At 36.6% G+C, this 15363-nt stretch overlaps 1 protein-coding gene across 1 annotated transcript in view; it reads right to left on the reverse strand.

Moving 5' to 3' along the window:
- LEKR1 (leucine, glutamate and lysine rich 1) overlaps nucleotides 1–15363 on the reverse strand; it is a 209445-nt gene that overhangs the window by 140814 nt on the left and 53268 nt on the right. The window contains exon 3 of the mRNA XM_010839868.1: nucleotides 5165–5284. Coding sequence (XP_010838170.1) covers nucleotides 5165–5284 — 120 coding nt within the window. The remainder of the gene's footprint in view (nucleotides 1–5164; nucleotides 5285–15363) is intronic.

Raw genomic sequence — 15363 nt, forward strand, 5'->3', positions numbered from 1 at the left:
ACTACAGTGTGAGATGAGTGCAATTGTGCGGTAGTTTGAGCATTCTTTGGCATTGCCTTTCTTTGGGATTGGAATGAAAACTGACCTTTTCCAGTCCTGTGGCCACTGCTGAGTTTTCCAAATTTGCTGGCATATTGAGGGCAGCACTTTCACAGCTTCATCTTTCAGGATTTGAAATAGCTCAACCGGAATTCATCACCTCCACTAGCTTTGTTCGTAGTAATACTTCCTAAGGCCCACTTGACTTCACATTCCAGGACGTCTGGCTGTAGGTGAGTGATCACACCATTATGATTATCTGGCTCATGAAGATCTTTTTTGTATAGTTCTTCTGTGTATTCTTGCCATCTCTTCTTAATATCTTCTGCTTCTGTTAGGTCCATACCATTTCTGTCCTTTATTGAGCCCATCTTTGCATGAAATGTTCCCTTGGTAGCTCTAATTTTCTTGAAGACATCTCTAGTCTTTCCTATTCTATTGTTTTCCTCTATTTCTTTGCATTGATCGCAGAGGAAGGCTTTCTTATCTCTCCTTGCTATTCTTTGGAACTCTGCATTCAAATGCATATATCTTTCCTTTTCTCCTTTGCTTTTCACTTCTTTTCATAGCTATTTGTCAGGTCTCTTCAGACAGCCATTTTGCTTTTTTGCATTTCTTTTTCTTGGGGATGGTCTTGATCCCTGTCTCCTGTACCATGTCACGAACCTCTGTCCATAGTTCATCAGGGAATCTGTCTATCAGATCTAGGCCCTTAAATCTATTTCTTACTTCCACTGTGTAATGATTAGGGATTTGATTTAGGTCATACCTGAATGGTCTAGTGGTTTTCCCTACTTTCTTCAATTTAAGTTTGAATCTGGCAATAATGAGTTCATGATCTGAGCCACAGTCAGCTCCCGGTCTTGTTTTTGCTGACTGTATAGAGTTTCTTCATCTTTGGCTGCAAAGAATATAATCAATCTGATTTCAGTGTTGACCATCTGGTGATGTCTATGTTTAGAGTCTTCTCATGTTGTTGGAAGAGGGTGTTTGCTATGACCAGTGTGTTCTCTACAACTCAGTAGTTCCGAATTATTGATACTTAGGTATTTACTCAAAAGAAATGAAACATACATCCACACAAAGTATGTGAATGTTTATAGTAACAGTATTCTACCAACAAGCAGAAAGAATCCAAATGTCTCTCAACTAATAAAAATAAAATGGGGTAAATTCATACAATGGAATACCATTTAGCAATGAAAAGGAAAAAAATACAGCATAGATGAACACCAAAAATATCAGTGAAAGATATCAGATATAAAAGAACACATATTATAGGATTCCATGTAACTGAATTGTTCAGAAAAATACAAATCTATAAAAACAGGAAGAAGATAAGTAATTGCCTAGGATTGGTGGTAAAGATAGAGACTGACTGCAAATGGCATGAGGGTCTCCTCGGGATACTCAAATATTCTAATACTGGAAGTGGTAATGGTTGCACAACTCAGTAGGTTTACTAAAAATCATTACATTATCCACGTAAAAGGTTGTGGATTTTGTAGTTTGTAATTTATATCTCAAAAGCTATTTAAATATATAAGGTTATTAACTACAGTATCAAGGGTATAAAACAAAGCAAAGTCAGTAATGGTTGGGAGAATCACAAAAAAAAGTAAATACTAGAAATTTTAATGTGGCTGAAGAGTTATGAAAGTGAGAGATTTGGGGAGTTGGCTTGAAAATTTCAGAAATGACAGACTCTGGATTTATTTACAAAGAAGAAAAATTAAAGGATAAGTGCATTTCAAACAATTTACAGAAGATTCACAATAGGAATCCTTTGAAAGTAAGCATTAGTCTAAAATATTTCAAATATAGATTGATTTGGAATATTGGAGTTATACACATGCATGCATGCTGAGTTGCTTCAGTCATATCCAACTCTTTGCAACCCTATGGACCTCAGCCTGCTAGGCTCCTCTATCCATGGGGTTCTCCAAGCAAGAATACTGGAGTGGGCTGCCATTCCCTCTTTACATAAAGTGAAGTATACCTATATTTCACACTGTTTTTTAATATCTATTTTACAGATTTTCAAAAGTTAATTTCCATTCTCAAAAGACACTTTACTCTGAATAGCAGATGTGCTGAGCTAACTGAGGCAAACCACAGCTACTCCTCATCACCCCTTTGCAAGAGACAGGTTGGAAATGATGTCAGGGAAAATACAAAGCATGAAGAACACTTTGTTGCAGGCTAGGTGATTAAACCTGATCGCAATTAACCAAATGAGAGGATAATTTAAGATGAGAAAAGTGACTCAAAGACATAGTTCACTAATCTCTTGAAAGTTCTTTTTGGGCTCCATAGGTAAAGACGATTACATCTGAGTAGCTAAAGCTCAAGCTTCTTTTCCTTACCACCTTAGAGATTATAAGCTCCTTTTCTTTATCCACAGCAAACTCAAAGTTTTATGTTCTAGTAGATACTTTTTAAATAATCAGAAAACTAGTTTAAAATGAGCCTTTAGTAAGGCAACAAAATCACTGAACTCTACAACTTTGGGTTTGATTTTATTTCCACCTGACTGCTTTTTCCCATGCAATGTACCTACTACTAAGAGCATTAATAAAACCAGTAATTACATTTATTCATCAGTCACAAACTTTTATTTACATCGTGTCTAGTTATATGGTTACTTTCAAAATTTCCAGTGTGCTACTTTTTAAAATAAATCAGATCCAATACTCCCAATTTGTGATCTTTTAGCTTTCATAAGGAAATGGCAACCCACTCCAGTATTCTTGCCTGGAGAATTCCGTGGACGAGCCTGATGGGCTACAGTCCATGGGGTTACAAAAAATCGGACACAACTAAGTGACTTTCACTTTCATATAAAAATCATAGATATTTTGAAAACATTTGAAAAAATAAGCAGTAAAATGATGACAAAATTAGAACACAATAAAAATAGCATTTAAAGATGTATAAGTTTTTTCAAGAATTTAAAATACTACAAATTACATGTAAAATGTAAATAATAAAGACTAGCTGTATCAGTCCATAATGTCCATAGTATTCTGAAGCAGCATTAATTATCTAATTTAGTCCTAGTCTAACCTTTGAAATGTAGTCAATCCTGCCATCCATAATGGCATTTGTGCATTAAAAAAATGGATTTCCCTAGCAGACTTGGGCCAAAGCTATTGTTGGAGCCAAGATTGAATACTGATGGTGCTGACTAAAATGGAGAGTTGAGGTCACCTGGGTGGTATCCTGCTGGTTCAATATAGATTTCTAGGAAAAGGCAGAGATTTCTGATGACAAAAGTTGCCATCTGTTTTGTGAGTAGACTCATTCATTCATTCAAGCATCAGTTTTGTGTAAGGATTTAATGAAACATAGATGGTTAACAGGTTTTCACCAGACACTCCATATAAATTATTAGTCAGATCATTATTTTAACAGAAAAACATTCTTAATAATAACTAGTAGTTTGGAAAAAATAAGAACATTAAAAATGTTCACCTAGCATATTATTTTAGTCAACCTGAACCTGTGTCTTTTTGTAATATTCATTTAACTTATTCCACTTTTCTAAGAGCTAAAAGTTACTCAATTTGAAAATTAATCATTTTTTCTGATATGTGCAATATACTTAATTTTTAAAAATACTTTCCATTTTCTTTAGAATGTTGGGTTTTACCTTTAGTTATTGTAAACCCTCCGAAGATTATATAAAAACAGATTTAACACCTTTTATGTTGGAAACTTTGAAATTTAGAAGTCTGTTACTATCCAGTTAGAAAATTTCTCCATTCTATTCTTTTCATGTCACTGAACTATCAGGAGATCACGTACACCAAGAAATACTGGTCAAGAGGAGAATGAATTCATCACTGTGCTTTCATTCTAAATGTCCCTGCAAAATAAGAACAAGGTGTTTGCCTGATTTAAATGTTACTGGCAGGATTTCCCTGGTGGTCCAGTGGTTAAGAATCCACCTACCAATGCAGAGGGCATGGGTTCTTCAATTTCTGATCTGAGAAGATCCCACGTTCTTCTGAGAAACTAAGCCTATGCGCCACACACTACTGAGCTCACAACCCACAGCTACTGAAGCCCACACATGCTCTAGAGCCCTTGCTCCACAAAGAGAGAAGCCACTACAATGAGAATTACCCACGCTGCAACAAGGACTCAGCACGTGCCCCTCAGTTCAGTGCAGTTCAGTTTAGTCGCTCACTTGTGTCCAACTCTTTGCGACCCCATGAATTGCAGCACGCCAGGCCTCCCTGTCCATCACCAACTCCCGGAGTTCACTCAAACTCGCGTCCACTGACTCACTCGAGTTGGTGATGCCATCCAGCCATCTCATCCTCTGTCGTCCCCTTCTCCTCCTGCCCCCAATCCCTCCCAGCATCAGGGTCTTTTCCAATGAGTCCACTCTTCACATGAGGTGGCCAAAGTACTAGAGTTTCAGCTTTAGCATCATTCCTTCCAAAGAAATCCCAGAGCTGATTTTCAGAATGGACTGGTTGGATCTCCTTGCAGTCCAAGGGCCTCTTAAGAGTCTTCTCCAACACCACAGTTCAAAAGCATCAACTCTTTGGCACTCAGCCTTCTTCACAGTCCAACTCTCACATCCATACATGACCACTGGAAAGACCATAGCCTTGACTAGACGAACCTTTGTTGGCAAAGTAATGGCTCTGCTTTTCAATACGCTATCTAGGTTGGTCATAACTTTCCTTCCAAGGAGTAAGCGTCTTTTAATTTCATGGCTGCAATAACCATCTGCAGTGATTTTGGAGCCCCCAAAAATAGAGTCTGACACAGTTTCCACTGTTTCCCCATCTATTTCCCATGAAGTGATGGGACCAGATGCCATGATCTTAGTTTTCTGAATGTTGAGCTTTAAGCCAACTTTTTCACTCTCCTCTTTCACTTTCATCAAGAGGCTTTTTAGTTCAGCCCCCCAAAAAATACTACTGGTGAAAATATTCAGTTGACATAATAGCTTAAAAAAAAAGTGTTTACATGTTTTAACAACACTGTAATATTAAGCTATATAAAAACAAACTATATTATTAAAATGTGTTTGAATGTTTCTAAACTTAGTATTAAATGAGTGTACCTTTTCAATACTATAACTTTCCATTTTTTAAGGTAATCTTACCTGAAGATTTGTGCTTGTTTTTGTTTAATTTTTAACTCATGTTGCAACTGACTCAATTCTTTCTGTACCCTCTGAAATTCATCTTGGTAACTTTTTAACTTCATGCTTGCATCTTGAATCCTAAAAATATAAATAAATAACAACTATTATAAATCTAAATATGTCCTCATCAGTACTTTATAAAACTTTAGAACCTTTTTTTTCATTGCAGCACTACTTAAAATAGCCAGGACATGGAATATTACTCAGTCATAAAAAAGAACAAAATAATGCCATTTGCATCAACATGGATGGACCTAGAAATTTCCATACTGAGTGAAGTCAGACACAGAAAGACAAATATCATATGATATCACTTATATGTGGAATGTAAAAAAAGGGTATAAATGAACTTAGTTACAGAACAGAAGCAGAGTCATAGATATAGAAGATAAACAGTTACCAGGGAATGAGGAGGGGGAGAAATAAATTGGGAGATTGGGATTGACATATACACAGTACTATATAAAGAATATTGGGTTGGCCAAAACATTCATTTAGGTTTTTCCGTATCATCTTAAGGAAAAACCTGAATGAACTTTTTGGCCATCTCAGTAAATAACTAATAAGAACCTAATAAGAATCTGTGTACAGCACAGGGACTTCTACTCAATACTCTTAATGTTTATACTGGAAAATAATATTTAAAAATGAGTTCAGTTCAGTTTAGTTGCGCAGTCGTGTCCGACTCTTTGCGACCCCATGAATCACAGCACACCAGGCCTCCCTGTCCATCACCAACTCCAGGAGTTCACTCAAACTCATGTCCATCGAGTCGGTGATGCCATCCAGCCATCTCACCCTCTGTTGTCCCCTTCTCCTCCTGCCCCCAATCCCTCCCAGCATCAGAGTCTTTTCCAATGAGTCAACTCTTCACATGAGGTGGCCAAAGGGCTGGAGTTTCAGCTTTAGCATCATTCCTTCCAAAGAAATCCCAGAGCTGATTTTCAGAATGGACTGGTTGGATCTCCATGCAGTCCAAGGGCCTCTCAAGAGTCTTCTCCAACACCACATTTCAAAAGCATCAATTCTTCGGTGCTCAGCTTTCTTCACAGTCCAACTCTCAAATCCATACATGACCACTGGAAAAACCACAGCCTTGACCAGATGGACCTTTGTGGATTTATGTATATGTACAACTGATTCATTTTGCTGTACACATGAAACTAACACAAGATCATAAATCAACTATACTCCAATAAAAATTTTTAAAAATTAAATCCACTTTTAATAAAAATAAAAGGAGAAAACTATGCCTCTTTTATAGGCAAAGTGAATATATAGATAAAGTATACAGAGAAACATGCTGCTGCTGCTGCTGCTAAGTTGCTTCAGTCGTGTCTGACTCTGTGCGACCCCAGAGACAGCAGCCCACCACGCTCTGCCATCCCTGGGATTCTCCAGGCAAGAACACTGGAGTGGGTTGCCATTTCCTTCTTCAATGCATGAAAGTGAAAAGTGAAAGTGAAGTCGCTCAGTCGTGTCCAACTCTTCGCAACCCCATGGATTTCACCCTCCCAGGCTCCTCTGTCCATGGGATTTTCCAGGCAAGCGTACTGGAGTGGGTTGCCATTGCTTTCTCCAGAGATACATGCCAAATAGCCATTATCCCTGGGGACAGAGTAGAACTGACAGGCAGGAGAAATGCAACAAATATTGAAGGGAAGCATAACTTGTACTCTTTATCTTTTGTATTGTTTGAATTTTTGCAATGAAGATGTATTTTTACTTGAAATACTAATTAAAATGTACCTAAACAGTTTAACTTTTATCAAAGTAATATATGTTAAATGTCAAATATTACTGAGTTAGAAAAAATATTAATCATTTGCTTTTACCCCAATTTTTACTGCCAAAAATAATTACTTTCAACTTTTTTCTTCTTGTATTTACCTCTACATTATTAAATAACATACTTACACTGTTATTTCTTAAATTTCATTTTAGATATTACCTAGTGAATTACAAATCAGTTAAGCTCTGGTTCTGCTACTTAACTGAGACCTGAATATGATGACTTAAATATACAGAAGTATATTATCTTACATAAGATGAACGTATTGGTAGCCAGTCCAATGCTGATATATGATAGCTTGAATGTATCATCACAGCCCCAGGATCCTTTCAACTTTCTTGTCTACTATGATTGGTGTGTGTTCATTATTCTCATAGTCTATGATAATGGCAAAAACACTGACCATTACTTTCCTATTCCAGACCACCAAGCAGCAGAAGGCTCCTCAGTCCCTTTCAAGGAGATTTCCTGGAAGTACCTCTGTATACCTCTCCTGAACCTAAATATCTGACTGTACCTAGCTGAAAGTGAATCTGAAAAATGTAATATTTTAACTGGAAAGATTAACCATCAGATATATCCATAATTCTATTACAAAGGAAGGAAGGAGAATGTATGTTGGGATGGGTAGCTTGCAGTCTCTAACACAATCCTAAAAAGAATTAACTCTCCTGTACATACCTACACGCCTACAGAGATATATACATATGCACACACACCACACGCACACACATACACCACATGCACACAGACAGAGCCTTCTTCCCCTCATCCTCCCAATACAGTTAAAATAATCTTTCTATCTAGTGTTGATGTTATTCTTCACTAGTGCGTTACATGTTATGCCATGATCACATTTTTTTCTTTACCATATGTTTATTTTTATATAATCCAGTATTTTTTAACTTTTTTTAAATTATGAAAGTATGACAACATATTTACAGGAGACTTGGAAAATACAGGACAAGGTTATATATAACCAATGTCCCTTACATCTCCTGCATTGGCAGGGGTGGAACAGGAAAAATTTAAGATGAGTCTAGTACATTTTATGATGCCTGAAAGTAAGGAAGAGTTCAAGGGAAGACAGAGGCATTTTGAAAGGGCACAGGTGCCATGTGAAAGAGCTCCTAATGGCTGAACTGGAACGACTGAGCAACAAAATATATAACTGTAATGTTGCATTATAACCCACAAAATAAAAGTAAATGAATCCATATTGACATTTTTTTTTTAGGTTGTGATTTTATTTTATTTTATTTTTAAACTTTACATAATTGTATTAGTTTTGCCAAATATCAGAATGAATCCACCACAGGTATACATGTGTTCCCCATCCTGAACCCTCCTCCCTCCTCCCTCCCCATACCGTCCCTCTGGGTCGTCCCAGTGCACTAGCCCCAAGCATCCAGTATCGTGCATCGAACCTGGACTGGCATCTCGTTTCATACATGATATTTTACATGTTTCAATGCCATTCTCCCAAATCTTCCCACCCTCTCCCTCTCCCATATGGAATTTAGAAAGATGGTAACATATTGACATTAACAAATAATTTAATAGTTAAATAGGAGAGAAGAAACAGTTGTTCCTTACAGAAAAACTCCAATTAAAAAATATAGAAGGAATGAGAAAAAGAAAAAGCATTAGACAAGAACAATAATAACTGCTGTAAGCAAAATCTATGGTAAAAAGTAGGTGAAAGTTTAAGGAGAAATAGAACATTTGAATATTCTCAAAAATAACTTTGAGAATATTATTAATTATAATTAACTAACATTTATTAATTATAAAGGGAAAAATGATAATTTTTCAATGGAGGAAGCTGGAAACACCACCTCAGCCAAGTGATCAAGGTTTAACAACATCTGTAAAAAAACATATTGAGGTTATTACACTTTGACTTGATACACTGGAAAGGGCACATCATTTCTGTAGTATTCTTGCTAAAAAATTAATACTGTCTATAAAACTATGGGTAAACATCAGACAAACCCAAATTGAGGGGATTCTACAAAACAGTTGACCAGTTCTCTTCAAAAACCTCCAGTCACAAAAGACAAAGAAAGACTGAGGAACTGTCACAGATCAAAGAAGATTAAAAGATACGAGGTCTAAATGCAATCAGTCTAAATTCAATTTGACCCCAAATTGAATTGTGACTGGAAAAAAGATGTCAGTGGAAAAATTGATAAAATCAAATAAAATCTGTAGGTTAGTTAATAGTATTATACCAATGCTAATTTCTTAATTTTTATAATTGTACCACATTGACGGAACATGTTAACATTGGAGGGGCTTGGTATAGTGCTGTACTATTTTTGCAACTTTCTACAAGTCTAAAATTATTTCAAAATAAAAAGTTATAAAATCACTTGTATATATGTAATGAATAATTTGTACATGTGAATGTATCTGTGTTACAAACTATGTTGTAAAAAGGTATAACAAAAATGAAACACCTTCATGGTCAATATTAGAGAAACATTAAGTAACCTATGTTCCTATGGAATACTATATTTTAAAAAAAGAATGAAGTAGATCTTTATGTCCTGACATGGAAAGAATGCCAAGACTTAACAAGAAAAAAAACAAAAAGCAAGTTGTAATTTACAGGTCAACAAGAGTTTCCAAACACTCCTTGTGTGAATGTAAATTGCACAACTACTTTGACTAAATAGTAGGACCTATAAAACCTGGCCATATGCATAATGCCATGACCCAGAATTTCCACACCTGGTACATATCCAATAGAAAAATGTGCTTAAATGTTTACCAAAGACATGCATACAAATGTTCATGGCAGCACTGATTTTAACAGCCCCAAAGTGTGAACAGCCAAATGCTTATTCATAGCAGAATAGATAAATCCATCATGGTATATTCATACCATGGAAAACTGAATAGCAATAAGAATGAACGAACAGCAGTTACCCATAACAAGATGGGATGCATCTCGCAAACATAATGCTAAGTAAAGAAAATTAGGCAAAAGAATACACACCCTATTATTCCATTTACATAAAGTTCAAAAATAGGCAAAATTAATCCGTGGTGTTATAAGTCAAGGCTAGTTTCCTTTAAGTAGATGACTGAGATAAGTACAAGAGGGCTTCTAGGGGGATGTCAATGTTCAGTTTCATGATCTGGGTGCTGATTACATGAGAAATTCACTTTGTGAAATTTAGTTTTAGCTGTACATGTATTATTTGTGCATTTTTCTCTTATATATGTTATACTTCAATAAATTTTTATAAAAATAAAATAGAATTAAAAAAGCACCTAATCTCATTATATGTGTTTATCTAAGGTTGATAATAGGTTAAAAAGTCCAGAAATATTTGAAGAAAATTTAATCTCATTAGTATATTTTGGGGTTAAATGAAATTTGTATAAACATTCCTTAATAAAACATGTGGAATATAGCCAATATTTTATAATAACTGTAAATGGAGTATAACCTTTAAAATTATATAAAAATTTAAATTCTTTTAAAAAGCCCATTGCAGCTATTAAGATTTACCCAGAAAATAATTCTAGGACTTCCCTGGTGGTTCAGTGGATGGGAGTCCACCTGCCAATGCAGGAGACACAGGTTGGATCACTGGTCCAGGAAGATTCCACACGCCACAGAGCAACTCAGCCTGTGAACCACAACTACTGAGCCTGAGGTGTAGAGCCCACGAGCCACAACTACTGAGCCTGTGTCCTGCAACTACTGAAGACTGTGTGCCTAGAGACTGTACTCCACAACAAGAGAAGCCACCATAACGAGAAGCACGCACACCACAGTGAAGAGTAGCCCCCACCCCACTCACCGCAACTAGAGAAAGCCGACACACACAAAAAGGACAGCAACAAACACCCAGCACAGCCAAAAACAATACATATTTTTTTAAAGAACTTGAAGATTTTACAAACATTTTCCTATTTGTAATTAGGAAAAAAAATACACATTAAAACTTTATAACATCATATTCCCCAAATGAATATTACTTGTAAATCACATCTCAAGCCCTCTGACAACACTCCCTGATAAGTTAGGTCACATTAGTTCACTCTGTTTTGTCTTTGCTAACACTACTTTACTTCTTTCAATCAAACTGATGTGGCTAAAAATGACATTCATGAAAGGTATTAATGTTCACTTTTATTGTATATATTGTTTATGAAATAAATAATTCATAAAATATTGTAATCCAATATGTAGTATGCAAGCACATGCTTTTCTCTAAGAGTCATAATACTGCATGGAATTTGAACACTATGTTGACTGATGTGAGGACATGCTGTTGTCTAGTCAGAGGGTGTTCCTGAAAACAGTTAAGACCAACAGCATGTTGTAGTGGACAGAGTACTGTACTGGGAGTTAGATGACTTGTATTATAACCCTCTTGCCAACTCAACCATGAGAACAACACAGTCATTACCCTTATCTATTTTCCAGTTTTTCCCTTAGCCAACTTGATTAAAATGGATTGTGGTAAGAATCCCAGAGTTCTAAAACAAATTTGGGAAAGGTATTATTGTCTCTTCTTACATACTTTCATTTGGATCATTATCGGCATTATTCATAATGAGAATATTCTAAAGGAAAATACTTTTAAATGTCCTTTTAACTTCCCTCCATTCTGTAGCCAAATGCTTTAGAAAAGACAACAAGAAAGCCAATCACATCATCGGGTATTTTACCACTTGAAGCCTAAACTTCTTTTTGTCAAGCTCTTGGCTTGAAGAATTCACTTATTTTTAGTCTTTCCATCAAACTGGTTTTGCAGCAATTTGAGATGACAGATGGAAGTTCAAGGTATGAAAAAATTAGAGTGGAGGATTTTCAGGATTGTGTCCTACCAAGACCTGACAGGCAAAGGCATCTAACTATCAAGGGGAAAATTAGAATTGCAACAGAGAAATCAATCAAAACAAGATAGTACTTCAAGAGTTCTTGGGAAATGGATTTTAGACATTGACATATGACTACCAGAAGTGGCTGCTGTAACCACTCTATTGGAATCAATCACTATCTAAATGCATCCAGAAAATTACATTACCTTTCCAGAAAACAGACAATGAGAGTGGGAAGCCCACGTATATAGGTAGGTAAATCACGTAGGATTCAATTAAACTAGAAAGAATTCTTATTTTGCAGAGAAAAGTCATAAGCACTCTGTAAAACCACAGAGGCAGAACCCAAGCTCCTTTACCTATTATCAGGACCTTTGGCAACTTTAACAATGTCAACAAGAGATTACACAGGATCGGAAATGTCACTAACATATAAGTTCTACTGTATAGAAGAGTAGCAATATTTAAGACAAAATTATTTGTGAACACAATTTCCTCTTGCGTGGCATTCTATTCCTTTTATTTTAAAAAATTAGTGTGGTATTTATATCTTACTTTTAAAGTTCTAACTTGGTTATCAAAATATATTCTTCTGCCAAAGCAGTTTTACTTTTATCCTGAAGAATCATTACCCTGGTTCAATTCAGTCACTCAGTCGTGTCCGACTCTTTGCGAGCCCATGGACTGCAGCACAGCAGGCTTCCCTGTCCATCACCAACTCCTGGAGCCTACTCAAACTCATGTCCATCAGCTGGTGATGCCATCCAACCATCTCAAGCTCTGTCGTTCCCTTCTCCTCCCGCCTTCGATCTTTCCCAGCATCAAGGAGTTTTCCAATGAGTCAGTTCTTCTCATCAGGTAGCCAAATTATTGGAGTTGCAGCTTCAGCATCAGTCCTTCCAATGAATATTCAGGACTGATTTCCTTTAGGACGGACTGGTTGGATCTCCTTGCTGTCCAAGGGACTCTCAAGAGTCTTCTCTGACATCACATTTCAAAGCAAAAATTCTTCGGCACTCAGCTTTCTTTATAGTCCAAGTCTCACATCCATACATGACTGCTGGAAAAACCAGAGCTTTGACTACATGGACCTTTGTTGGCAAAGTAACATCTCTGCTTTATAATATGCTGTCTAGGTTGGTCACAGCTTTTCTTCCAAGGAGCAAGTGTCTTTTAATTACACAGCTGGAGTCACCATCTGCAGTGATTTTGTAGCCCAAGAAAGTGAATTCTGTCACTGTTTCCACTGTTTCCCCATCTATTTGTCATGAAGTGATGGGACCAGATGCCATGATCTTAGTTTTTTGAACACTGTGTTTTAAGCCAGTTTTTTTCACTCTCCTCTTTCACTTTCATTAAGAGGCTCTGTAGTTCTTCTTTGCTTTCTGCCATAAGGGTGGTGTCACCTGCATATCTGAGATTATTGATATTTCTCCCAGCAATCTTGATTCCAGCTTGTGCTTTATCCAGCCCAGCATTTTGCATGATGTAGTCTGCATATAAGTTAAATAAGCAAGGTGACAATATCCAGCCTTGACATACTCCTTTCCTAATGTGGAACCAGTCTATTGTTCCATGTCCAGTCCTAACTGTTGTTTCTTGACCTGCATACAGATTTCTCAGGAGGCAGGTCAGGTGGTATGGCACTCTCATTTCTTTAAGAACTGTCCACAGTTTGTTGTGATCCACACAGTCAAAGGCTTTGGCATAGTCAATGAAGCAAAAGTAGATGTTTTTTTGGAACTCTCTTGCTTTTTCGATGATCTAGCAAATGTTGGCAATTTGATCTCTGGTTCCTCTGCCTTTTCTAAACCCATCATGAACATCTGGAGGTTCTCAGTTCATGTACTGTTGAAGCCTAGCTTGGAGAATTTTGAGCATTACTTTGCTAGCATGTGAGATGAGTGCAATTATGTAGTAGTTTGAATATTCTTTGGCATTGCCTTTGTTTGGGATTGAATGAAAACTGACCTTTTCCAGGCCTGTGGCCACTGCTGAGTTTTCCACATTTGCTGGCATATTGAATGCAGGACTTTTACAGCATCATCTTTAGGATTTTTAACAGCTCAACTGGAATTCCATTCCTCCACTAGCTTTGTTTGCGGTGATGCTTTCTAAAGCCCACTTGACTTCGCATTCCAGGATGTCTGGCTCTAGGTGAGTGATGACACCATCGTGGTTATCTGGGTCAAGAAGATCTTTTTTGTATAGTTCTTCAGTGTATTCTTGCCACCTCTTCTTAATATCGTCTGCTTCTGTTAGGTCCATACCATTTCTGTCCTTTACCGTGCTCATCTTTGCATGAAATGTTCCCTTGGTATCTCTAATTTCCTTGAAGAGATCTCTAGTTTTTCCCTTTCTATTGTTTTCCTCTATTTCTTTGCATTGATGGCTGAGGAAGGCTTTCTTATCTTTCCTTGCTATTCTTTGGAACTCTGCATTCAGGTGGATATATCTTTCCTTTTCTCCTTTGCCTTTAGCTTCTCTCTTCTTTCTCAGCTATTTGTAATGTCTTGTCAGACAACCATTTTGCCTTTTTGCATTTGTTTTTCTTGGGGATGGTCTTGATCACTGCGTCCTGTACGTCACGAACCTCTGTCCATAGTCTTCAGGCACTCTGTCTTTCAGCTCTAATCCCTTGAATCTATTTGTCACTTCTACTGTATAATCATAAGGAATTTGATTTAGGTAACACTTGAAAGGTCTAGTGGTTTTCCCTACTTTCTTCAATTTAAGTCTAAATTTGGCAATAAGGAGTTCATGATCTGAGCCACAGTCAGGTTCCAGTGTTGTTTTTGCTGACTGTATAGTACTTCTCCATCTTTGATTGCAAATAATATAATCAATGTGATTTAGGTATTGACCATCTGGTGATGTCCATGTGTAGAGTCTTCTCTTGTGTTGTTGGAAGAGGGTATTTGCTATGACCAGTGCATTCTCTTGGCAAAACTGTTAGCCTTTGGCCTGCTTCATTATGAACAATCTTATGTTTGCCTAATTTAGAAGCTGCAAATCAGTTCCTGAATATGTTTTATTTGACTTGCAGAGTGTTTGTTTTTTTTTAATGAGAACTACTTTAAAATTTGAGTGATTTTACATAAAGATGAATATTCTCTGCTTTTCTATAAAAATCAAGAAATTCAGAAACAACAGCCCACAATTCTGTCTCCTGGAGCAGCTGCCTCATGCAATGAACATATGCTTTTCTGAGCACTGTAGTTCCCACCCAGCCTGTTTAATTCACTTATTCTGGATACCTGTTTTACTCCACAGGAATTTGATTTGCCTTTCTGCCTACTTCTAAAATGAGGCCAGCTGAATGAGCCTTTGGCTACTTCAAATATTTTCTTCTTTCAAAATTACAAAAGATGGTTGTCTGTCACTCACTTGAGGAATCCTGTAGAATAAATTAATTCTATTTTTACTTTGAAAAATAAAAATGTATATACCTATCTCTACCTATATATCTATCTATCTAACTAGAAAGAACATTAACAACCATAGAGGAAAAACCTAAATT

Source organism: Bison bison, unplaced genomic scaffold (genome assembly GCF_000754665.1).
Source record: "Bison bison bison isolate TAMUID 2011002044 unplaced genomic scaffold, Bison_UMD1.0 scf7180017864135, whole genome shotgun sequence".
Taxonomy (NCBI): domain Eukaryota; kingdom Metazoa; phylum Chordata; class Mammalia; order Artiodactyla; family Bovidae; genus Bison; species Bison bison.